Source organism: Rhinopithecus bieti, unplaced genomic scaffold (genome assembly GCF_001698545.2).
Source record: "Rhinopithecus bieti isolate Rb0 unplaced genomic scaffold, ASM169854v2 scaffold_57045, whole genome shotgun sequence".
NCBI lineage: Eukaryota > Metazoa > Chordata > Mammalia > Primates > Cercopithecidae > Rhinopithecus > Rhinopithecus bieti.
Genome location: NW_016822092.1, coordinates 704,958 through 730,558, shown reverse-complemented (window position 1 = coordinate 730,558; position 25,601 = coordinate 704,958). Strand labels below are relative to the sequence as shown.

Sequence of the window (25,601 nt, the reverse complement as noted above, 5' to 3'; positions counted from 1 at the left end):
CAGGTGTATAATTTTTTTCCAATTATAGATTTGGACAGTGATATACAAATATTCTCCCATATTTGTATTGCTGTTGCTCTAGATTCTTGGGGGAATTGCTCCACCAATTAGTATATTCTTTAAAACTTCTGTAAATATTTCCAAATTCTTCTCCAAAACATCTGAACGAAACAACACTCACAGTGTGGGTCTTCCCCTCCTCCTCCCATCTTAGCCAATCCTGGATGGATCAGTGCAGAATTTACAGATTCCAATTCTTATAGGGATTTCTCTAAGGTAGAAGTCAATTCATTATGAAAGTTGTTACCTTTGTCTTCAGTATTAAAAACAATGGTTTGGCACCATCTGTAATGATGTCTGGGGATAATCGATTTATAAAAATAAAATCATGTGACAGTACACTTTTTCCCAAGGGTGGCCAGATACTAATCAAAGGAAAATATTGCTCCTATTCTGCCTTATCTCTCCGTATTATACTATATGCAGGTTCAATGAAAACAAATTCTGAATGTTCTCAAGAAGATATCAACTGGTGTCAATCTTCCCTTACCCTCCAATCAAACGATTGTTCTTTCCAAATGTCTAAACGTGATTGGTTATTTATTGTTAAAACCCTAGTGTTTTAGTTCATAAATCAGATTATTGAGCAATAACTCCACAACTGCAGGCAGTAATTAGGGGCATGAGAAGATTACATCGTTGCCATCGTGTATTACCCAAAACATTGACCCTTTCCCAGTGCTTGAGATGACAACTGTAGCGAACTGAGGGGTCTTGGGGGATGAGGGGGGTGGGGTCAACACGAAGGGGTGCAATGGCAGCAGCAAAAGGTCCCAGAAGCCATCTCTCTTGCAGGTCTCTAGGATCATAAGCATCTACCTATCATAGCTGAGGATGAGGCAGGAGAGGCCATGCAGCCCTGACCCAAATATGTGCACTGGGGTAAGAGGGAGCTGAGGCAAGAGGGTAAAAATGGAAAGTTTGTGAGTGGTGAACAGTTGAATAAGGTAAGAGAAGGCAATGGATCCTTGAAAACTTGACACTAAACTGGTCTGATATATTCTCTGCCTTGTGAATGAGTCCTAGCACTAAAAATTCTGTAGGTGGGGATTCATACTCTTATATTCACAGACCTCTTGGATTCATGGAAAGATTTCATAAAGCCTGTATTTGTCAGCGTTCTCCAGAGAAACAGAAAAAACAGGAAGTAGATAAAGGAAGAGAGATATAGTTACAGGTAAAAGAATTATTAGGAATTGGTGGCCGGGCACGGTGGCTCATGCCTGTAATACCAGCACTTTGAGAGGCTGAGGCGGGCGGATCATGAGGTCAGGAGATGGAGACCATCCTGGCCAACATAGTGAAACCCCATCTCTACTAAAAATACAAAAAATTAACCGGGCATGGTGGCAGGCGCCTGTAGTCCCAGATACTCGGGATGCTGAGGCAGGAGAATCGCTTGAACCCTGGAGGCGGAGGTTGTAGTGAGCTGAGATCACGTAACTGCACTCTAGCCTGGGCGACAAAACAAGACTCTGTCTCAAAAGAAAAAAAAGAAAAGAATTGGCTCACATGGTTATGGAAGTCCAGAAGTTCTAAGATGTGAAGTTGGCCAGATAGACACCCTGGCAAGCCAATGGTATAGTTCTAGTCTGAAAGCTGACAGTCTCAAGTCCCAAGAAGAGCAATGTCCCAGCTCACAATCAGCAAAAGGAATCTCTTCTTATTCACGGAAGGGTCAGCATTTTTGATTCATTAGGACTTTCCCTGATCAGATGACGGTCACCCATGCTAAGCAGAGCAATCTTCTTTCCTCAGTTTACTGATTCAAATGTCAATGTCATCCAAAAACACCTTCACAGACACACTTAGAATAAAGTTGGACCACATATCTGGATGCCCCAAGGACTAGTCAAGTTGACACATGAAATTGACCATTACAATTCAATTCTACCCCTTGTCAACTTGGTGCCCATATGCATCTCCTGAAACCATAGTCAATCTTCAAAGAAAGATAATCAGAAGGCCATAATTCTGATTACCCTGATGCACACAACTGACAATGCACTAACCGTTTTCCTAGAAGACAAGGTAAGGTGTTTGAATGATGTTTCCTCTTCTCTTTGATACCATGTAGCTTAAACACTAAGATATGAAATAAATTATATTTAAACACTATTATATAGTTGGGACATCTTATGTTACATGGTTAGGGAATAAGAGAGAAAACAAAGATTTATATATATATATATACACATACACACACACACACACGCGCACACACACACACTTATATGTGTGATAAGTAAACACACACAAAGTTTGTGTATTCTCCAATTCTACTAAAGACACACACAAAACATCATTTTAAATCTTTGGGACCGTAAAGAGGAAATAGACCCATATAATCAGGCATCCCCCATTCCCTGTATATGATCCCTTCAACAGGCCAAAACCAGGGCAATCTCAATATGAGATTTGGAAGTTCTACTGAGTTACTAAGTCCACTCTGGTGCTTTATGTTTGTTATTTCTTCTGTCTTGTTCCCTCCCTCAAACTCCCCACCCCATTGGTTGCTGCCTCCCTGACTTGATCTCATTGTCCTCAAATCAGACCTGCAGCTATGGTCCAAAGCATCTCTAAACTTCATTCTCAAATCCACAGGATCCACTGAGGACCCAGCTTGTACTGCTGAGAACTAACCTACCCTCTGAACAAGGAGTCTGATGTTTCTTTGGGATCATTGTTAAGATGCCAGACAAAATAACATGTGAGAGTTCAGTGTAGATCACACAGTCTGATCCAAGGAAGCAATAAGCCCTTCTTTTAAATGCGTTTTCTAGTCACAGTGTCCTCTGTCCAGGTGCTGATCTCCCACTCTAGAAGGAAGAATCAGCAATGGCTGAAGGCACAGGTCTCCCAGGTTCACAGTCCCACTGCTGGGCAATTAAAAAGCCTTGGTGCTGGGTTGTTCTGCCTGAGTGTTTCCTTGGCCAGCATCCCAGATTTGTGGTTCACGGAGCAAGGTCCATACAAGGTCACCATTGCCAGGCTAATTATTGTCTACACTGGGGATATGGCCTGTGAATCCTCTAAATCCATCCACTCTGCATAGTACCCTACTCCTCATGCACACTGCCAACTTCCACATTTCTATGTGCTTCATGTTGAAAGCTACTGACATGCAACACTCAGGAATAGTGTCAGGAATGGTTGCAAGACTCTGCAGAAGTGAGTAATATTTCATTAAGAAATATGTGAAATGGTAAACAAGTGAGTATTTCCCCAAGTTCCAAGGGACAAATGAAACTGAATAATAATTTGAATGATATAAGAAATATGTTTTAGTTATATCAGAAGGACAAACAAAACTGTTACATATCCCATCTCCCTAACCAAAGCATCTTGAGGACAGGGACTTTGTTTTACAGTGTAGGGGTCCCCAGTATATGATAGACACCTGGTAAATACCATTGCAGAATGATAATTTAAGCTAAGAGAATAATTGTTGCTAATTTGGCTACAACTCCCTGGGACCCTGGCACTTTGCCGTAGCTCAGTGGGTCTCAGGTAGACTTGGGGAATTTCTCCTGCCCCCAGGACACAGGAATCCTAGACCCTCCTCGCTGTCCTGGAGATGCTTAGAAATGCCTCAGGGAACTTAGGACTCCCGTGTTTTTTAGAGAGTCCCCATCATCAGGTGCTAGCCAGTATCCTCAGCAGGGGTCCTCTAAGGCCTCACCACTCCATTCTCAGGGGCCTGGTAGATTCTGGAACTCTGCCAGAGTCCAGCAGGACAATGCAAGAGGCCCATGTGAGTGGCATCTGGGCTGGCAAGCCAGGGGCCACCAATCTTGTCTGATTCCAGCAGTTTTCACACACAAGGAGTTGGGACCCTCTTCTGCTGCCTCTCCCCCAGAGAACCATGGAGGGACAGTGAAGAGAAAGAGAAACAGCTTGAGGTGTGTGAGATTAATGGTACAAACTAGCATGAAGGGTATTTAAGGTAAGACTCATCTTAACAAAATATCTAATCTAGTGATACCAAGAATGATAGCATAGTGGCCAGGCACGGTGGCTCATGCCTGTAATCCCAGCACTTTGGGAGGCCGAGGCAGATGGATTACCTGAGGTCAAGAGTTCGAGACAGCCTGATGAACGTGGAGAAACACCATGTCTACCAACAATACAAAAATTAGCCAGGAGTGGTGGCACATGCCTGTAACCCCAGCTGCTCGGGAGGCTGTGGCAGAAGAATTGCTTGAACCCAGGAGGCAGAGGTTGTGGTGAGCTGAGATCATGCCATTGCACTTCAGCCTGGGCAATAAGAGTGAAACTCTGTCTCAAAAATAAATAAATAAATAAATAAATAAATAAATAAATAAATAAATGAAAAAGAAAAACAGCATAGTAAAGTCATCTGGGGCAATGCTGTTGCATCTCCCCTAGCATCTAGGGAATCCTCAGGCATTGCCCCACCAGGCAACAAAGCCTTTCTGAAGTAGCATGGGGAGTTTGCCCACTCAGCAAGAATAGTTTGATCATTTTGCCCAATGATGAAAAGGAAAAAAATTAGGAACTTCTCTGAACTTGCATTTCTCTCTTATATTTTTTCTTTTTCTTTGGGATTGTAGAAGCAATGAAAACTGTTTATGCTTTTTCTTTTTCCTACTTATTATTTTCATTGAAATAAATAGGGAAGTTGATAAATAAGAATGTTTTGCTGGAAATACTAAACGTTGATAGCCATAATTACGGAATATTCCAAAGCTTCCATTTTAAAACCTGTTTGCATTTCAGACATGTCTGTACTAAAACAGTAAGTGGAAAAAAATGACAAACCTATAGAAGCAACAATTCCAGTACCCTTTGACTTTAGGAGTTTCCTACTCAATGGCAAAGGCTTGGAAAGAAGATAACTCAAGTCTCATTTCTGGTATGCATCAACTTTGGGCAAATAATTTACACTCTCCAAGGCTTGGTTTTAACCACTATAAATGTGTATAACAGCAATGAGCTCATAGTTTTGTGTTAAAAATTAAATAAGATGCCGGGCACGGTGGCTCACGCCTGTAATGCCAGCACTTTGGGAGGCCGAGGCGGGCAGATCATGAGGTCAGGAGATCGAGACCATCCTGGCTAACACGGTGAAACCCCGTCTCTACTAAAATACAAAAAATTAGCCAGGCGTGATGGTGGGCGCCTGTAGTCCCAGCTACTTGGGAGGCTGAGGCAGGAGAATGGCGTGAACCCAGGAGGCGGAGCTTGCAGTGAGCTGAGATCGCGTCACTGCACTCCAGCCTGGGCGACAGAGCGAGACTCCGTCTCAGAAAAAAAAAAAAAAATTAAATTAAATAAGATACCATGAGTGTTGATATAGTCACCCATCTCCAGAATTCCTCCTTTGAAAATAGACACACAATGGAACATTCTGCGACCTTAGAAAGGAAGGAAATCATGTCCTGTGCTACTCCATGGATGAACCCTAAGGCTATTGTCCTAAGAGTGAGAGCATGGTCACAAAAAGGAAAATGTCATGTGAATCTACTTAAACAAGTTATCTAAAGTAGCTAAGCTCATAGAAATAGAAAGTAGAGTGGTGGTTAGTGGGGACTGGGGTGGGGAGGAAAATGGGAGTTGTTGTTTAATGGGTATAGTTTCAGTTCTACAGGATGAAAAAGTTCAGAACATCTGTTTCTCAACAAGGTATTCTATTTTTTTATTCTTGTTTTAGAGGGATTTAAGGTATGTTTGGGATCAAAAAATTTTAGAAGTACTGGAAAATTGGTAGTCATCCACTTATGAAGAGCAGGAATATTCTATAATATCCAGCACACTTCTTTCTTCTTTCTGGATTATACCTCCTGCTGTGTAGCGATAAGTACTTCCTTTCAACAGAGATGTACCATTTGTAGTGCCAGGAAAGAAACACATTTTCTCTTCCCCCTTAGGTTCACCAACTGGGAGGCTCTGCAAGTTTGACTCACAAGAGACTGATTAGCAAGAGAAAATAATAGAAAGTTTACTAATATTTTATATACACAGGAGTTCACAGAAAGGAAGGGAAAGTCAAAGAAATGGCTAATCTCAGAGGCTTATGTGCCATTTTAACAAAGGAAAGAGGGTTTGGGCTTTGAGGAATGATGAATTGTGGAAAAGTGACTAGGAAAACTATGTGGGAACTAATGGATTATCGTGCTTATTTAGGGAGGCTTGTTTATGCAGACTCATCTTGGTGTTGGTTCTCTATCCCTGGTAACAAGAGTCCCCTCTCCTCATCCTGGTATAGGAGAGAGGGAAATCCATGCCATGAGGGGAAATTCATGCCCAGGTTTTAGGCATCCGAGGGGAGAGCAGAGAAACAATTCTTCTATCCATCGATTTTTAATTGCTTTATACTCAGCATAATCCTTAAACTAAAGTGGCATGCTCTGGGGCGAGGGGGATGGGGGGGTCATGTCACGGTGGCTTTCACGAGCTGGATGCTGATTCTTCTCTGGATGCTCGTAAGTGTCCTTCTTAAAATGTCATCCTTCACCCCCCAGGCTCAAGCACAATATTCCAGACATGCCCCCATGAAATAGGCATTAACAGCACTATCTCCTCCTTTATCTTGCTTTTAATGTCATTATTACAAACTTTTAAGTGGCCAAATCATGTTGGTAACCATCTCAAAGTGACTAACAACCAAAAACTAACATTTTTTTTTTAAGGCCACTATTAAACCATTTCTACTTTTTTCTCATAGTTGCATCACATGAATATGGCTACATGTATTTTGCTTTATTTTGTTACTTTTCTATTTTATTTTTTCTGACTTTTGGCTACACATATTTTTAGATAACAATTTGACACACACATATATATTTAATCTCAACATAAAGCTTTACATTTACACACAATAAAATTTATTCTATTAGTTTTAAACTTTCTAGGGTTTGGAAGTCCTCTTCTTTCTGCTTTTCTGTTTAAAATCTTGATTCTTGTATCCACAGTGCATGCCCTCTGTCAAGGGCATTTGTTGTTCTGCCTCCCTGGCGAAGCCATCCTGGTTTCCTGTGGAGCATTGCTCTTCACAGAGCAATCCGTGTGCTGTAGCTAGGTTGACCACCCCTCTCATCCTGAGGCCGGCACAGGACCCAGGCAGGGCCAAGCAGCACCAGCCCAGACACAACTGGGAAACCCACCTTCCTCCAAGGAGGATAAAAAGTGAGCCTGGCTGGGAGTGTGTGCAAAACAGCGGACAGTAGGTCCTGAAGGTGGGAAGAGATGGAGTGCTGGTGACCATCTGTGAGCCCTGCATCCAGCCAGGCCTGCGTCACCCAGGTCCTTCTCTTGCATAAGCAGCTTCAACATTGGTTTCTGTCTCTTTTGCCCACAGACTTGACTTATAGAGCATCCCTTCAATCATCACTGAAGCTTCGACAATCATTTTCTTATAGGAGGGGCTGGTGGTAACAAGGGGCCCAGGGAATTAGTTCCAGAGCTAAGTGTCCTTAACGAAAATAGTTTTTTTTTTTGTCTTTCATGTTTGTTTGGGTGGCTTAGTGGTGTGGGATGGATTTTTGTGTGTGCCCTCAAGCACATCTACAGTAAACTTATGTTTTACAAAGTTGCCAAGAACAAACACTGGGGAAAAGACAGTTTCTTTAATAAATGGTGCTGGGAAAACTGGATATCCATGCAGAAGACTGAAACTAGACCCCTATCTCTCACTATACACAAAAATAAAATCAAAATGGCTAAAATTCGAAACCTGAAACTATGAGACTACTACAGAAAAACACTGGGGAAACTCACCAGGACATTGGTCTGGACAAAGATTTCTTGAGTAGTACCCCACAAGAACAGGCAACCAAAGCAAAAATAGGCAAATAGGATCACATTAAGTTAAAAAGCTTCTGCATAGCAAAGAATACAGTCAATAAAGTGAAGAGGCAACCCATAGAATAGGAGAAAACATTTGCAAACCACCCATCTGATAAGGGATTAATAACCAGAATATATAAGGAGCTCCAACAATTCTATAGGAAAAAAGTCTAATAATCCGATTTTAAAAATTGGCAAAAGATCTTGAAGAGACATTTCTCAAAAGAAGACATACAAATGGCAGGCTGGGTGTGGTAGCTCACGCCCGTAATCCCAGCACTTTGGGAGGCCGAGGCGAGCAGATCACTTGAGGCCAGGAGTTCAAGACCAGCCTGGTCAACATGGTGAAATCTCATCTCTACTAAAACTACAAAAATTGGCCAGGTGTGGTGGCACACACCTGTAATCCCAGCTACCTGGGAGGCTAAGACAGGAGAATTGCTTGAAGCCGGGAGGTGGAGGTGGCAGTGAGCCGAGATCACTTCACTGCACTCCAGCCTGGGCAACTGGCAACAGAATGAAACTCCATCTCAGAAAAAAAAAAAAAAAAAAGGAAGAAGAAGACATACAAAAGGCAAACAGGCATATGAAAAGGTGCTCAACATCACTAATCATCAGAAAAATGCAAATCAAAACTACAAGGAGGTACAAATCATCTCACCCCAGTTAAAATGACTTATATCCAAAAGACGAGCAAAAACAAATGCTGGAGAGGATGTGGAGAAAAGGGAACATTTGTATACTGTTGGTGGGGATGTAAATAAGTATAACCACTGTGGAGAACAGTTTGGAGATTCCTCAAAAAACTAAAAATAAAGCTACCATACGATCCAGCAATCCCATTGCTAGGTATATACCCAAAAGAAAGGAAATCAGCATATCAAAGAGATAGCTGCACTCCCATGTTTGTTGCAGGATAGCCAAGATTTGGGCGCAACCTAAGTGTCCATCAACAGATGAATGGATAAAGAAAATGTACATATACATATACACAATGGTACATATACACAATGCAGTACTATTTCAGCCATAAAAAAGAATGAAATCTGTCACTGGCAACAACATGGATGGAACTGAAGATCATTATGTCAAGTGAAATAAGTCAAGCACAGAAGTACAAACTTCACATGTTCTCACTTATTTGTGGAGCTAAACATTAAAACAATTGACCTCATGGAGATAGAGGTAGAAGGATGGTTACCAGAGGCTGGGAAGGGTAGTGGGGGTGTGGGGGGAAGTGGGGATGGTTAATGGGTACAAACAAAAGAGAGAATGAAACAAACCTACGATTTGATAGCACAACAAGGTAACTGTAGTCAATAATAATTTACTTGTACATGTAAAAATAACTAAAAGAGTATAATTGGATTGTTTGTAACACAACGAAAGGATAAATGCTTGAGGAGATGGATACCCCATTTACTCGGATGTGATTATTACACGTCGCATGCCTGTATCAAAGTATCTCATATAGTCCATAAATATATACACCTATTATGTACCCACAACAATTACAAAGTAAAAAAACATTTAAAGTACCTTCAAGCTTCCTGTCAGCCTCACCACCATATTCATTCAAATGACTGATAAAAATAATTGAGAGATCCAGTCAAGGACACACCCCAATTATTTGCCACTAGAAAGCAAGTGCAAATTGACAGTGACGAACGCTAATTTATTTAACTGTGCCTTAGCCTTCTTGTGTTCAGGTAATCTTTTTAGCCTTCATGTTGTAAGATTTTCTCCAAAACGTTTCAACAAAACTTCAGAAAAATTTATCCCCTTAATTTATTCCTGTTATTAAAACTTTCTTTTCTAAGTGTAAGTGAGACTTTAAACTCCCATTACCAAATTATTATGGTGGGATTACACTACAGATTCCAATGATCACAAGAACATTGTGGCCAGGCACAGTGGCTCATGCTTGTAATCCTAGAACTTTGGGATCCTGGGAAGTGGAGGTTGCATTGAGTCACGATCACACTACTGCACTCTAGCCTGGGTGACAGAACCAGAAACCCTGTTTCAAAAACAAACAAACAAACAAACAAACAAAAAGAGCACTGCTTTCCCATCTAATAAGGAGTTTTATCAGTTATATTAGGGAAACTGTTCTCACAAGGGTTCTAGAACTTACGAGTTTGAAAATTGTCTTTAATAAGTATTAGGTTGGTGCAAACATAATTGCGGTTTTGCCATTTAAAAGTAACGACAAAAATCGCAATTACATTTGCACCAATCTAATACATTGTCAGAAACATTTGGGATAAACTTAATATATAATAACATGTAATATGTTTATATGAACATATAATAATGATCAGTTTTACAGCCATAGACTCTTATGTGCAAAAATATACATTCCTGACACTTCCCCTGTCTCCCTTCCCCTACCTCTGTGGCTCAGGGACTCACACCCAAGTGTGACTTCTCTGCTCTCCTTTCAAATCCTTCTCATGTTCTGACCCTTCTCCAGGCTGGGACAGAAACTGCTGTCTTTTGTTCACAGAATAAACTTCTTTACTGCTCTTTGTTATTTTTTTATTTAAAATGGTTGCTTTATAAACATTGCAAATGTCATAATTGTTAACAATTTATCTAACTGTAGTTAACTGGTGCAGTTTGCTGAGTGTATTTTATAAAGGAAAAGAAAGGAAATGCCAAAACCCTGGTAAAGTTGTTTTGTTGCAGCCCAGGAGAACTAAGATTTGTTTCTCTGACACTTAAATCAGGCAAACAAAAACAGGTAGAGTCCTGCAGTTCCCAGCTGAAGCACTTCATCAGTAGAAATACGCCCAAGGGGTTCACCTTGCCCACTGCCTAGACAGAGCCAATATCTCAAGACAGGGGAACGGCAATAGAGAAAGAGTAAATCACACAGAGCCGGCTGTGTGGGAGACCAGAGCTGTATCATCACTCAAATTAGTCTCCCCGAAGAGCATTTGAGCTTTTTTCTTTTTTTTTTTTTTCTCTTCTGAGACGGAGTCTTGCTCTGTCGCCCAGGCTGGAGTGCAGCCGCACGATCTCGGCTCACTGCAAGCTCCGCCTCCTGGGTTCACGCCATTCTTCTGCCTCAGCCTCCCGAGGAGCTGAGACTACAGGCGCCCGCCCCCACGCCTGGCTAATTTTTTTTTTTCTGTATTTTTAGTAGAGACAGGGTTTCATCATGTTAGCCAGGGATGGTCACGATCTCCTGACCTCGTGATCCGCCCACCTCAGCCTCCCAAAGTGCTGGGATTACAGGCTTGAGCCACTGAGCCTGACAGGGGAGCGTAGTTTTTAACCACAACTTGGTGGGTGCAGGGAGGCCAATGAGCCAGGACTGCTGATTGGTCAGAGAAGAGATCATAGGAAGTCGAAGCTGTCTTCTTGTGCTGAGTCAGTTCCTGGGTGGGGGTCACAAGGTCATATGAGACAGTTTATCAGTCTGGGTGGTGCCGACTGATCCATTAAGTGCAGGGCCTGCAAAATATCTCACGCACTGATCTTAGGAACAGGTTAGGGAGGGTCAGAATCTTGCAGCCTCTGGCCGCATGACTCCTAAACCGTAATTTCTAATCTTGTGACTAATGTTAGTCCTGCAAAGGCAGTAGTCCCCAGGCAAGGAGGAGGTCTGCTTTGGGATAGGGCTGTTATCGTCTTTGTTTTAAACTATAAACTAAGTTTCTCCCAAAGTTACTTCGGCCTACACCCGAGAATGAACAAGGACAGCTTGGAGGTTAGAAGCAAGATGGAGCAGGTTAAGTTAGATCTCGTTCGCTGTCTCAGTCATGATTTCGCAAAGGTGGTTTCAGTCTTTGTACTCAAGAGAATCCACGACATGTGATGCTCTCATGAAGAGGCTTACCCTCTTCGGATTCAAAGTTGGAAGGCTTTGGTCATTTAATTTTAATCAAACTAGTGCTTTTCAGCCACAGTATCTTCACTCTGGCATAAGCAGTCTTCTTCACAATGTATTTTTAATAGCCTCACATTCAATTTTAAGACAAAGCAATTTTAATACTAGGTGCATGCCACATGCCCTTGCTGCAAACTGCTTCTCTTGACAAGTTAGGAAGTAGTTCAAGGAGGTATGGTTAATACCTCTTTGTGCTGTTAGTACTACACAATTTATTTTTAATAGTGCTGTTAAGTACTACACAATTTATTTTGTCATGTTGCACTTTTCTGTTTCCAATTTTTAGTGACTGCTGCTACGAAATCTGAAACCAAAAATGACAACATTATTAGGTTTGTTTTGCTTTGGACTATGATTTAGTAGCAATTGAGGTTCCTGATTTTAACCCCTAGGCAGCAAGACCCAAGCTCCCTCATTTGCACGTTAACACCTAAGTGTCAAGGGGTTAAATAACCAGGACGAAAGAGACTGCACTTCGATTGTAGCATTTGGCAGAACTGAAAGGAAAGGAAGTTGTGCTGTGCGTTGAAGGGGTCGTGGGCAACATGAAGACGACACCAGGAAAAGACGCAATGTCACATGATGTTTTCATAGTCTTGTGCGTACCCTGCATCATAACCACCATAATCTAGCAGTTCATTTATCGTGGTGGCTTTTAATCTCCCTGCACGAACCACACCTTTGTTCTTCTTTTTGGCTTGGCTTTGCTTGCTTCTGTTTTTCACTTCAAAGCACAATGTACTGGGAACCTTTTTCCAAGTCATCAGTTTCTGATGAAATACACACATCTCCAACTAAGACTTCCAAAAAATTGGCATAATATAGTGACTTTTTATTTTGTGTAATTTTATCTTTTAGTAACTTTCCAAACTCTGTAAGGTCATCCCTTGAAGATGGGTTTATAGCATCCGTTCTGTATGCAGTAGTCTTAACACCAAAAGTTGCCTTTGCTAATTTCATGTCTGATTTGTCCTGTGATTTCTCCAGCTGCGGTTTATCTGCTAATTGTTCCTCTGGTGTTAGCACCTGGAGTTCTTCAGTTTCTTCTAACCCCTTTTTAATTTCTTCCTGCCCTTTCTTCTGTTGCCGTTCTTTCTCTTTTATCTTCTCTGCTAGTTTTTTCTTTTCTAAAATGTTTACTTCTGCTTCCTCTTTTTTCTTTTTCCTGTCATCACCATCATCCCAGTTATCCTAGACATCCTCATCCTTGTCCTCTTCCTCGCCTTTGCAGCGGTCCCCCACCTCCTTCACGGGGCTTCCATGGAGAATTTTTCTGCACCTCAGGAGTCAGAGTTCCTCTGCTGCTGCCAGAATTAAAAAACAAGCAAACGAACAATAAAACAAAAATAATTTTTTCTCTCTCAAGGAGTCTGGTCTTCTGAAAGTCAAAATTTTTTTTTTAGCTATTTAGAATATTATCTCTGCTGCAATTTTCCCCTGACATTATATTATGTAAATTTTCAAACATACAACAAAGTTGAAATAATTTTTACAGTGAATACCATATATCTATCTCTAAGATTTTGTCATTAACATTTTATTATTTGTTTTAATTCACATCTATATATCTATTTTTGCCTCTATCTGTCCATTAGTTCATGTTATTTTTCACGTGCTTTCAAGAAATTTGCAGGTAGTGCTTCCTCCTAAATACTTTAGCATGCATATCATTAACAAGGGTTTAATACTTGTTTTAAAATCCTAGTTTTACTATACAATTCACATTGATTGAAATGCACAAATCTGAGGTGTATGTTCTTTGAGTTTTGACAATTGCATATACCAGTATGACCCAAATCCCTATCAAGATATACATTACTATTATTCCAGAAAGTTCTCTCATGCCCCTTTCCTGTCTAAAGCACTGCTATAATTTTTTTGTAGTATCTCATATTTTTAATGCACAATTCTGAAATTAGAGCAATTTGTAAAAAATTAGATATTCTTTGATTTTTTTTAGAATTAATAACCATAATTTTTAACAGCTAAGTTTGGTTCTTATCAAAATTGGGTGGAAAGAACAGGAAGTTCCATGTGCCTCTTCTCCAAACCCCTACAACCTCCCCTCCCCCACCACTATCAACATATGCACCAGAGTAGTCCATTTCCTACAGTCCGAGAACCTACAGTGACTCGCCATTATCATCCAAAGTTCATAATAAACACTAGGATTCACTCTTGGTGTTGTGCATTCTATGGGTTTTGACAAATGTACGAGGACACGTATTCACCAGTATAGTATCACACGGAATAGTTTTACTGACCTAAAAATCCTGTGTGCTCCCTATTCACCCCTTCTTACTTCCTAATCTCTCGCAACGACTGATGATTTCGCTGTTTCCATAGTTTAGCCTTTTCCAGAAAGATAAATAGTTGGAATACAGTATGTAGCCTGGATTCTTTCATTAGTAATACACATTTAAGTTCCCTTCATATCTTTTCATGACTTGAGAACTCATTTCTTTTTAGTGCTGAACAATATTTCATTGGCTGGCTTTACTACATTTATTTATCCATTCACCTACTGAAGGACTTCTTGATTACTTCCAAGTTTGGGCAATTATGAATACAGCTGTTATAAATGTTAGTGTGCAGATTGTGGAGTCCTAATTGGGGAGGGGTAGTCAGGCTGGCAGGATGGAGGGAAAGCAAAAAAAGAAAGCAGATAAACTATGAGTTTGCCTTTCTTCACGGTCCAGGACACACAGTTCTCCTGCACAAATAACTTACAATCTTCCTGCACCCAGCCATCACCAGACCCTTGGCTGATAGAAAAATGCAAATGAGCTCACTGCAATTTTGGCATTATCAGTACTGCACAAAGCCCACTTCAGCACCCAGCACAAATACCATTCCATAAAATCCACAGTAAGCTGTTGTCTCCTGGCAGTCAGCTCCTCTCTTGCTGACCTGCCTGTTGTGCCCTTGCAACATATTTTCCTACTTTCTCTAATAAATCTGCCTTTCTTTACCTACAATTGCCTTGGTAAATTATTTTACCACCTGTGCAATGGCCCAGATAGTCACCACTCACCATGATACAGGTTTTTGTGTGGACACAGTTTTCAATTCATCTGGGTAAACACTAATGAGTGGCATTGGCTGGATTGTGTGGTAAGAGTATGTTAGGATTTATTTTTTTAAAAACTGCCAAACTGTCTTCCAAAAAGATTGTACCATTTTGCATTCCCACCAGCGATAAATGAGACTTTCTTTTCCTCCACATCCTAACCAACATTTGGCATTGTCGGTGTTTTGGATTTTGGCCATCATGGTATGTGTGTAGTGGTATCTCATTGTTTTCATTGGCATCTCCATGATGAAATATGACATGGAGCACGCAAATCTATGCCACCCATAGATTTGGTAAAGTGTCTGTTTAAGTTAATTGTCCATTATGTAATTGGGTTGTTCTTCTTATGGCTGAATTTTGAGAGCTCTTTTATATTTTCTTTCTTTTTTTTTTTTTTGAGATGGAGTTTCACTCTTGTTGCCCAGGCTGGAATGCAGTGGCACTGTCTCGGCTCACTGCAACCTCCACCTCCCGAGTTCAAGCTATTCTCCTGCCACTGTTTTATAGTAACAAAAAACCAAAACAGTCTGTTCACTACATTTCCAGTGGCTCCTTTACCTGAAAATCTACCTTTTGACCAGCTTCATCTCCCAACATCTGGACCCAGTGACTTTTACTGGGTCTGTTAACTACAGGGTCTTTTCTCAAGGTTGCTTATGTGCTAGTCTCTGCTAAGATGCTCACCTCTTCATCTTTCCTTATTGACTAGCTGCTCTAGCCATCTGCTTTAACTTCTTTTTGGAAGCCCTCCCTCATCACCTCACTAACAGTTCAGCTCCTTGAGGTCAGGGTCTGTCTCTTCCACGGTGGTGATGACCAGCACGCAGTGGGTGTTGTATACAAATTCTAGTTGTATCAAATATAAGTCCCAACCTGCACGAGGGATTTAGCCTGGGAACCTCCCCAAATCTTATTACACCTGGTGACTTTTATTACAATACCCAAAGAATTTCACAGATGCCACATTTGTCATTTTAGGTGAAAAAGTTTGAAATTTTAGCAACTACTCGGGAAGGGCACATGGGAGTCCAGCATGGCACATGGTCCAATCGAGAAGGACTTGGACAGAGCCTTCCAGAGGCTTTGTGAGCTGAGACTCCATTGTGCACCTAGTTACCTTCCTCTGTGATATGGAGTCTATTCATCAGACATTCTCATTTGTTCTTTGTATTTCCTTCCGTTTGAACAAGAGACTTCCGAAAAAACACAGGTGATGCAAGTATGGGCTGTTTAGCTAGTACAATGTGGGAAGATTTTCTATTTAAAAAAGAAGAAAAGTAGATCAGGTTATTTTCAGGTAGCTTACTCTAAACGGGGCAACAGGTGATCCTTTCTAGCCTCTCACCTGTCTTTTACTTTCTGAGGCCAGAGCACCATTTCTGAACCCCAGCCTCAAACCCTGAAGTTTATTCCTCATCCCTTGAGGACCCAAAAACAAACAGCCTTGCCAATGCACTAGTTCCTAACCCACCTCGACTGCAAAGTGTCCACAGGGCCTTCACCAGCAGTGGGGGAAGATGCTCCAGAAACAGGCTGAGACCTTTGCCCTGTAACTTGACTGAGATGCAACCACCTTGGGCGAAATAAACACGATCACTAAGGTCTTTTTCTAGTATTAAAATTATATATATGTATGTTCACTTTTCTAAAAAGTGAATTTTTTTCTTTATTCAAACAGTTTTCCTTTGTCCTCATAGATCATTTTCAAGTTTTGCTGCAATCAAGGATTGGGTCAGACACAGCCACTGGGCAGCTGACATGAGATCTGTACGTTTGTAAGTAGAAGACCCAGAAGGCCACCCACTCTTCCTCCTAGTGAGCCACTGGCACAGCAGGTATGGCTTAGAGCCCAATTATGTTCTTTATTACACAAAAATTCAGTGCATCAAAAATAGAAAGAAGCCCCACCACTACATTTGAAATTAAATTTTATTTAAACAGGTAAAATTTATACATCCTTTTAAAACAAAATGCAAAGTCAGTAAGTGAATCAATGATATAAACCTATTTATAGCAGTAGTTAAAATAGAGGTAACATTTACCAGTGTGAAAATATCACAGAATTCAAATCACACTTGGATCTTCAATGATTCGAGTGTGTATCCGACACAGCAGGGGCTGGTAGACTGAAGATGAATTCCTCCCATGCATGCGCCATCCCCAGTCAAGTCCTTCCTCATCACTGTCCACCAGCTCACACAGTGGGGTAGCTGGCTGCTGAGGCAATTCCACAATGGTTTCTCCGGTCTTTGGCCATCTTTATGTAGCCACCCATGCCCCATTCTTCACCCCAGCTGAAAAAAGAGCAGGTTTTCCATTTCAGACAAAGAATAAAGCCCAAAGGGTTGCTAACAGGAACACCCAACTTAAACACTGTGCCAGAGGCCACAGACTTAACAGAAATAATCAGGAGAGGCAATGTTCCTGTTTATCCTTAAAAAATTCTTGAGTCTGAACCTGGACATAAGTTCCATCCCAGCCTCAAAACTGTGACCTTTCACAGAACTGCAGATCAGAGACAGGAAAATAATAGGATGTCTTTGCAGCCAGATATGCCTCAGAATTTAAAAAATGTTCAGATTTAGACACACATTTATACAATGGAACAAATACTATATGAATACTCCCAAGATGTTTGTGACAGTATCTTACTTTTGTAATCAAACATTAATATTACATGATCAACTTAGACTTCTGGGGATTTCAGAAGTATGCCTAAGGGCGCATGGAACTGTATCCAAACACTGCTGGCAAATAAGTATTCTCTTTTGAATTTCAAATATAACTATTTCTGGCAATTTATACCTGTTCTTCACCAGCCAATATTTACTGTTGTCTGATTCTGTGCTTTCAAATCCATAGCCAACCACCAGCACACCATGATCCATGTCTTCACTGCTACAGTCTGGCTCAAAATAAATGCCTGGGATAGTAAAATGAAGGCTGGGGTGAGAAGTTCCAGTAGATACACGACAGTAACCCATCCTGTCACCCACAGGGAATGAGGCATCTCTGAATTCAGTTAAGTGACACACATTCCAGATACTTCTTAACAACAGTAAGATCTATTGTTATCCAGGCTAGGGATTTAAGCTCTCATTTACAACTAGCAGAAACAGAAATCAGCATAAACCCTTCATTAAAAAAAAAACTTTCCTAGAGGAATAAAAGACCACTCTTTGTAAGCTTGCAATTCTACTCTAGGATATCAATCTAAAAAACTAGCACAGAACACCAAAATCCTTGAATCAAAAGGCTCTTTTCAGATGTAATAACAGAAGTAAAAATCTTTGGAAAAATTATAGAAATTCAACAATTACAGAATATTTAAGTATACTAAACTACACAGTAAATGATATAGCTATTTATAAAAAGTTATGAAGTACTTATATTCATGGAGATATGCTCAACATAAGGTCAAATGGAAACATCAGGTATAAATATTGCATGTACAGAATAAACAACTATGATGCTAAGCACCTAAATATCTACACTGAACTTTACAAACCAGAGTCTATCATTCTCGTATGTCATGATACTCTTTTTCTGCATCAATTTCTACAAAGAAAAAAATGCTTACCTTCTTTATAGAACATGAAGGACTCATGACCTGCATCAATAGCAACAGAAATGGGCCCCACAGTTGCAACTGCCTTCATCAGGGCCTTCTCCTGCTTAGGGATGTCCACAAAGCCGGTGTCATTAGCAACAGAATACTCGGGATTATACTTACAGGATTCTTCCTTTCAAAGGTAAAGGGGAAAAAAAAAGACTTGATGACTGCTGTCCTCCTCCTGGAGAACATGAGTTAGAACTACAACACTCAGCAGTGTGCGGCTTAGGATTTCCAAGTCACCACTGTTATAAATCATCCCAGGAAGTGAAATGCTATTAGTTAATTTGAAACTGAAAATTGGCTCCAGTCTCTTCAATGAGACCCCTGGGTTTACTTCCATAAGACATTTTTCACAATAGAGAAATGTGTATATGTAGAATGGCTTGTATATTCTTCATGTTACACAGAAGCAAGAACAGCTATATGTTAACCATCTAATCACAGGATTGTGCAAAGGCTAATGATTTACAATGACAGTACTGACAATTTGCAGATATACATTCTGCCATCTAATATGTGAACTCTTTGCTTTTTTTTCTTTTTTTGAGACAGGGTCTCACTCTGTCACTCAGACTGGAGAGTGCATTTGCACAACCACCTCCTACAGTCAAGCAATCATCCTACCCCAGCCTAGCTGGGACCACAGACACACACCACCACAGCCAGCTAATTTTCTTTGTAGTTTTGGTAGAGTCAGGGTTTTACCTTGTTGCCCAGGCTGGTCTCAAACTCCTGAGCTCAAGCCATCTACCCGGCTCAGCCTCCTAAAGTGCTGGGATTACAGGCGTGAGCCACCCCACCCAGCCCTAATACATGAATTCCGAAAAAGGTATCTGTTATCTCTGAAAGTGTTCCACCTCCCAAAAGCTGCGCTGGAATGATGACAAGGAGCTCCACTTACTGTTGCCTCATATGGATAGGATTCCTCAGAGTCTAGGCCTCCATTGTCGGCAACATACTGGAAGGCATAATCCATTAGGCCACCATTGCAGCCCTCATTGCCTTGAGGCCCAGAGCAGTCTACCAGATTCTGCTCACTCAGTGAGACAAGCTTCCCAGTTTTCCGGAACATCTGTCCTTCAAGAGCACCAGTAGCGCTAAAAGCCCAACAAGAACCACACTGACCCTGAAGAGGGAATAAAAAAAGCTGTTATTTACAAAAAAATAGTAAGACTTTGACAACAGCTCACACATCTGAATACTGTTAAAAAGTGAACTGCACATCGCTTTAAAGTCTACCAAAACAAAGACGTCAATCACTTCTTGGCTTTCCTGGGAAGATGGGAGGTCTGGCCCTGACACTGTCTCACCTGATTCTTCACAGGAGTCACGTAGCCTTTCTCTCTCCAATCCACAGATCTGGGGGCCTCATAAAACACAGGTTCCTGGAACACTTTCCCCTTCCTGGGCTTACGGTATTGGAAGCCATTCATCACCTGCCTGAATTCTTCACTGGTCTTCAAGGAAAAGGAAATAAAATGTTGAAAAGCAAGAGATTACTTTAGTAAAGAACTGAGGAGAGGAAACGCAGAGCTCGGCGGTCCACAGCACACTCACCATGTCTCCAAAGGTGTTCATGGCCACTGTGAAGCTGTGTTTCCCTTCCCTGTATTCCTGATTGTGCAGTTCAATCATCTTCATGTTCTTCTCCCACACTGCTCTCCTCCACCCTTCTTCATTCTAGAGGCAAACATGTAACTGATGCTCTTTATTTCTACCTAAAACCCAACTCATGCTCACCAAGTGATTCTGCAGACAGAGATGGAAGAGAAACAATGGCCAGGGAAGGCTTGACACCTCTGGGGATGCTGTTCCCCAAACTGAGACACAAAAGGGATGAATGCCCATACTGTGTTCATAATCGGTGCCATTAGGTTATTACATTAGGCTATTGGTAAAAGCTGGCCTCTAGAAGCTACTCTGTCTAAAACTTCTCAACAGCCAGGACTATTCTTTCTGAGGAAGTTTCAGGTACCACTAACCATGCCATATAATCTGTTGTGCATCGCCTTCCACTTGGTCCACTGTGCCTCTAAACTGTGATTAAATGTTAGAGTAGCTGAGGCAATTCCCAGGCAAAAGGCAGCGAGGATGAATGTAGGATTCATGTTTCAAAACCTACGAAGGGAAAAGAAATGAGGATCTGATTAGACTGATCCTAAAAAGCAATCTTACTGCCCCTGAAAATTAGGGCCATCATCGTAGAATAAAAATATTTAAATTATTCTTCCAAGCATTTACCCAAGGACTGTGGAAGAGGCCAAGGATGTGCCTGGAGAAAAAGAGGGCACATGGAGGTGCTCGATGGACCCCCCAAAATGAAAAGCAACGTGTCCAGAGCTGTAAGAGTTTAAACAGTTTACGCGATGATAATTTAGGTTATGAGAAAGGTATGAAAGCACCTTGTGGGTGAGAAGCTTAAGGCAACAACTAGGAAACCAGAAAACAGTTGATCCAGGTTTTGTGCCCAGGCAAAACCTCACTAATGATAAGGTGGGATTCCCAAGTAGTGACAAAGAGATCCCCAAGAATTAGGAGGCCTTCACACATCTTCTTGACTAACAAACAGCAGAAGCTGAGATATGTTTTCCAACCTCTCTGTTGTTGTTTTTGTTTTGAGATGGAGTCTTGCTCTGTCGCCCAGGCTGGAGTGCAACGGTGCGATCTGAGCTCACGGCAACCTCCACCTCCCGGGTTCAAGCCATTCTTCCTCAGCCTCTTGACTAGCTGGGACGACAGACGTGTGCTACTTCGCCCGTCTAATTTTGTATTTTTAGTAGAGACGGGGTTTCACCATGTTGGCCAGGCTGGTCTCGAACTCCTGACCTCAGGTGATCCGCCCACCTCAGCCTCCCAAAGTGCTGGGATTACAGGCGTGAGCCAGCGCGCCTGCCCCAGCCTCTCCTTAAATGAAACCCTTCTGAAATGCTTTCCCAGGAAAAACTGGGACGGACAGCACACACTGCTCCCTCCTTCACTCACCTGGGTCTGTGCTGCGGACACCCCAAATTGCTCCCCTAAATCAGGGACGGGGTTATATGGCCGCACGCGGGAAGCCAGCGCCCCGCAGCCAGCTTCCAGGGCTCCAGGCGTGGCAAGGGCGGGGACGTGACGACTGCGCCACACACAGGCTGCAGCGGTCAGAGGATGTTTGCGGTGACGCCAGCAGGAGTACCGCTGTCTGGCGTGCGGGGGCTGAGCTTCCCTGTCTGACCGGGCCAGGCCCTGAGTCGGCGCGGCGCGGCCTGGCTGCGGTACCTGTGTCCACCCGGCTCGGAGGCTAGCCTGCCCGCTCAACCAGGGACCCCGCCTGCGTGGTCTCCGCGCTTCCGCGGGGTCCTCAGTTGCCCTCCCCCGGTTCCCCACCTTAAGGCCAGCAGAGCTCAGGGCAGACGCTCTCGTTGCCAGGGCTGGTGCACAACTCCTCGACCGCGTCCTCTCTTCCAGTCCCTGTCCGGCCACAGCTGGGCCTGGCCGGCAGCGCTTTCTTGCTGCGGTCGTAGCTGCGCAGGCGCACTCCACGGACGCCACTCTTCAGGTTGCGGAGGTCGCGGTTCTGGCCCAGCTTCGCCTGACTCGGCCTCTAAAACCTCGGGTCTGGGCCCGGCCGGTACCGCCCCACCGCCTGGCTGCGCTACGATTGGCTGCGCCGGCAGCTGGGCGGGGCTTCTGGGTACTCTGACCCCTGGCGCGGTTCGCGGCTTGTTTACTGACTGTCCCAGAGCGGGGCGCGCCTGCCTCAGTGGACTTGGGGGAAGCGGAGTTGGTGCCCCGGGGCTGCGCAGAGTAGGGTCGGGCGTCTCCCTGGAGCGCTCGAATCAACTAAGTACCCGACTTACTGCACTGGGCAGGTGGCTCCTGAAAAGATGTTTACAGCAAGCCCAGTATGGACTTTCAGCCCAACCTTGCTTTTCCTTAGTCCTGGAGTCTTTGGTCCGCATAGCCGAGAGCCAGTGTACTCTAGTCCAGTGGCTCCTGTTTAGTCCACAGCAAAGGTGGGGCCGGGTGGAAGAATGCAGAGCCCGCGGGCAGAAGCCTTATCTCCCACTTAAGGGTGGGTGCAGCTGGGCTTTAGAAGAATCTGGTAGGGAAAGGCGTCCCCAGAACACGAGATGCTATCGTCAAGACTAGACCCTAGGAGGGAGGAGACTGGCTGCGTCTCCAGAGAGCGCGGGCGTTTTGGCGTGCGTCCTTTCCAGACTTCTCCATTCAGAGATTCTTCCTTCTCCCACGTCTTTCCCAAAACCAACAGAAAGGAGTTATTTACAGAAACATTTGGTTGACAGGAGAAAAGCAGTTGATAACATTAGAAGCTGCTTTTATTCGCCCACTCTCTAGGTTATGGATTATATCTTCCTTGGTAACCAAGTCGTTCTCTTGAGATTTAAGAAATTTAATGACATTTAATGTCAGAATTTAAGATACAGAGAATGGAGAAATGTTGTAGATAGAGGAAAAATATGTATCTTAATCTAATGTAGATATTAATTTATATAATTAAAGATTTAACGAACAAAACACACAAACACTCTAAACTTTTGTCATTTTATTTTTTATTACATAAAAACATTCGTCGTAGACAATATCTTTCGGGGAAAAATAATTACCTCTGCCTTTTCCCCATAACCTTTTCGTATGCATATTTTGACTTTGTTAAAATGAAGTCATTGTGTATTTCTGTTTGTCAGTTGAGTTCTACTGAAGATTAAACTGATAACTCTTTTAGAAGCACAATCACCTATAATTTTTTAAGTGGTAAAATATACCTAACATAACAAATACCATTTTAACCAATTTTGAATTCAGAGGCATTGAGCACGTTCCCGTTGTGTAACCATTACTACTGTTTATCCCCAGAGCTTGTTTATCTTCCTCAACTGAAACTCTGTATCCATTGAATAATAGTTCCCCATTCCCCTTCTCCTAGCTCAGGTATCCACCATTGTATTTCCTGTCTGCAGGAATTTGTTTACTACGTTTGGAGATTATTTCTCTCTCTTGTCACTCAGGCTGAAGTGCAGTGGCACGTTCTCAGCTCACTGCAACGTCTGCCTCCTGGGTTCAAGTGATTCTTCTGCCTCAGCCTCCGGAGTAGCTGGGACTACGGGTGTACGCCACCATGCCTGGCTAATTTTTGTGTTTTTAGTAGAGATGGGGTTTCACCATTTTGGCCAGACCGGTCTCAAACTCTTGACCTCATGATTCCCCCGCCTGAGCCTCCTAAAGTGCTGAGATTACAGGTGTGGGCCACCGCGTCTGGCCAATTATTCCTTTTTTTGTGCATTACTTCTCAGTAAAATACAATCTAACTGTGATATCTGTCCTAGTCTCTTTTCTGTTGCTAGTAACAGAGTACCTGGAACTGTGTAATTTATGAGAAACATCATTTATTTCTTATAGTTTTAGAGGCTGGGAAGTCTGAGGTCCAGGGAGTGTATCTTGTGAGGGCCTTCTTGCTTGTGGGGATTCTTTGCAGAGGCCCAAGGTGGTGCAGGGCACCACAGGGCGAGGGAGTCGAGTGTCCTAGCTCGGGTCTCTCTTCCTCTTCTTTTAAAGCCATCAGTCCTGGCTGGGCGCAGTAGCAGCTCACTTGGTCCTTTGTGATTTCCTTACTGGGAAGTGTGAGAGAAACTGCTCAGATGGCCCCCCCTTCCCCAAATGTGAAAGAGAAAGAGAGGGAGTTATGAGTGAGTGGCTTTGCTCTCCAGCACTTGTTTGGTGAAGAGCCTCAGGATCTGGACTGTGACCTCCCAGCTCTCAGGAACCCTATTCACCACCAGAAGGGGTGGCATGTTCACCCTGTTATTCAGGAAGGAATTGGAAAACAAACATTCGAGAGTGTGAGGTCAAGAGCTAGAAAACCCCAAGCCTCCGGCACCTGAGCCAGGGAAGATGCTGGGAGCACCTGCAGGATACTCCCATATTCTGCCCCCTTGTTACTTATCAGCCTCTGAGAACTGAAGCCAGACCCTTTCTTTGCTTGAGCAGAAGAGCAGACCAAAGAGCTCATTGACTCAAGGAGCATCATGACAACTGGGCTGTACTTGGAAGGGAAGAATCCAGGGTGTGATCCACAACCAAGGCCTGAAGAAGTGGGGTCTGTATGTGACCTACCCAGGGTGAGTCATGACCCAAGTGCTGGGTCTCTAGCCATGGGTGGTCCTTCCAACCATTTCCAGCTTCCTCCTGCAGAGGGGCTGGTGTTTTTCTTCATTTCTTATAACCTTCTTGGGAGCACAGGCTTTGGTTTCTGCCTTCCCTGGATCAGGCCTCCCGCAATGCAGTTGCTCTCACAAAAACTATTAGCAAGGCCGGGCGCGGTGGCTCAAGCCTGTAATCCCAACACTTTGGGAGGCCGAGATGGGCGGATCACGAGGTCAGGAGATCGAGACCATCCTGGCTAACACGGTGAAACCCCGTCTCTACTAAAAAATACAAAAAACTACCCGGGCGTGGTGGCGGGCGCCTGTAGTCCCAGCTACTTGGGAGGCTGAGGCAGGAGAATGGCGTGAACCCGGGAGGCGGAGCTTGCAGTGAGCTGAGATCCGGCCACTGCACTCCAGCTTGGGCGACAGAGCGAGACTCCGTCTCAAAAAAAAAAAAAAAAAAAACAAACTATTAGCAATGACACAGTACCACAGAAGCAAACTCCTTGCGAACAGTGATTACTGACGATATTGTCTTCTAGAGACCATTCTAATGACTAGACAGCCTTGGTGCACGAGCTGTTGTCGGTCATGAGGAGCATTTCCTTGTCTATATAGAGGAACTGAAACCTATATGGCCAGCAAAATTTACCCAAAGCAATCAGTGGGAAACTCATCACACCATCATGGCCCATTGTATCACTTTTGTTCCCTATATATGTGGTCCCGTTTCCTCAGGACCAGTACTCACTTATGTGGGGAGCAGGACGGATGCCCTGAGTTACTTATAGTGACTTATTAGTTGGGGGATTTGCTAGTATTTTCATCAAAGTTGAATCTAGTGAAACATTTGATTGAACTGGCTCCCAAATTCAAAATAAACCAACACCACTCAGGAAGCCTATTTACAGCAAGAAGTCAGGAGTGGGAACGCATCTTCCACTGTCACCTTGATTAACAATAGCTCTGACCTGTGGGAGGACGGTCCTATCTCCTGTA

At 43.0% G+C, this 25,601-nt stretch overlaps 1 protein-coding gene and 1 pseudogene across 1 annotated transcript; both read right to left on the bottom strand.

Annotated features, from left to right (window-relative positions):
* Positions 1-12,342: 12,342 nt before the first annotated feature.
* On the bottom strand, positions 12,343-15,437 carry LOC108521147 (eukaryotic translation initiation factor 3 subunit J-like; annotated as a pseudogene).
* Positions 15,438-16,751: 1,314 nt separating this feature from the next.
* CTSL (cathepsin L) lies at positions 16,752-22,605 on the bottom strand. The gene is made up of 8 exons (XM_017860806.1): positions 21,823-22,605; positions 20,439-20,574; positions 20,014-20,136; positions 19,767-19,913; positions 19,358-19,582; positions 18,421-18,583; positions 17,646-17,763; positions 16,752-17,134 (listed from the first exon to the last, which is right to left on the bottom strand). The coding sequence occupies exons 2-8, from the start codon at positions 20,562-20,564 to the stop codon at positions 17,035-17,037; spliced, it is 1,002 nt and encodes a 333-aa protein (XP_017716295.1). The 5' UTR covers positions 20,565-20,574; positions 21,823-22,605; the 3' UTR covers positions 16,752-17,034.
* Positions 22,606-25,601: the final 2,996 nt, after the last annotated feature.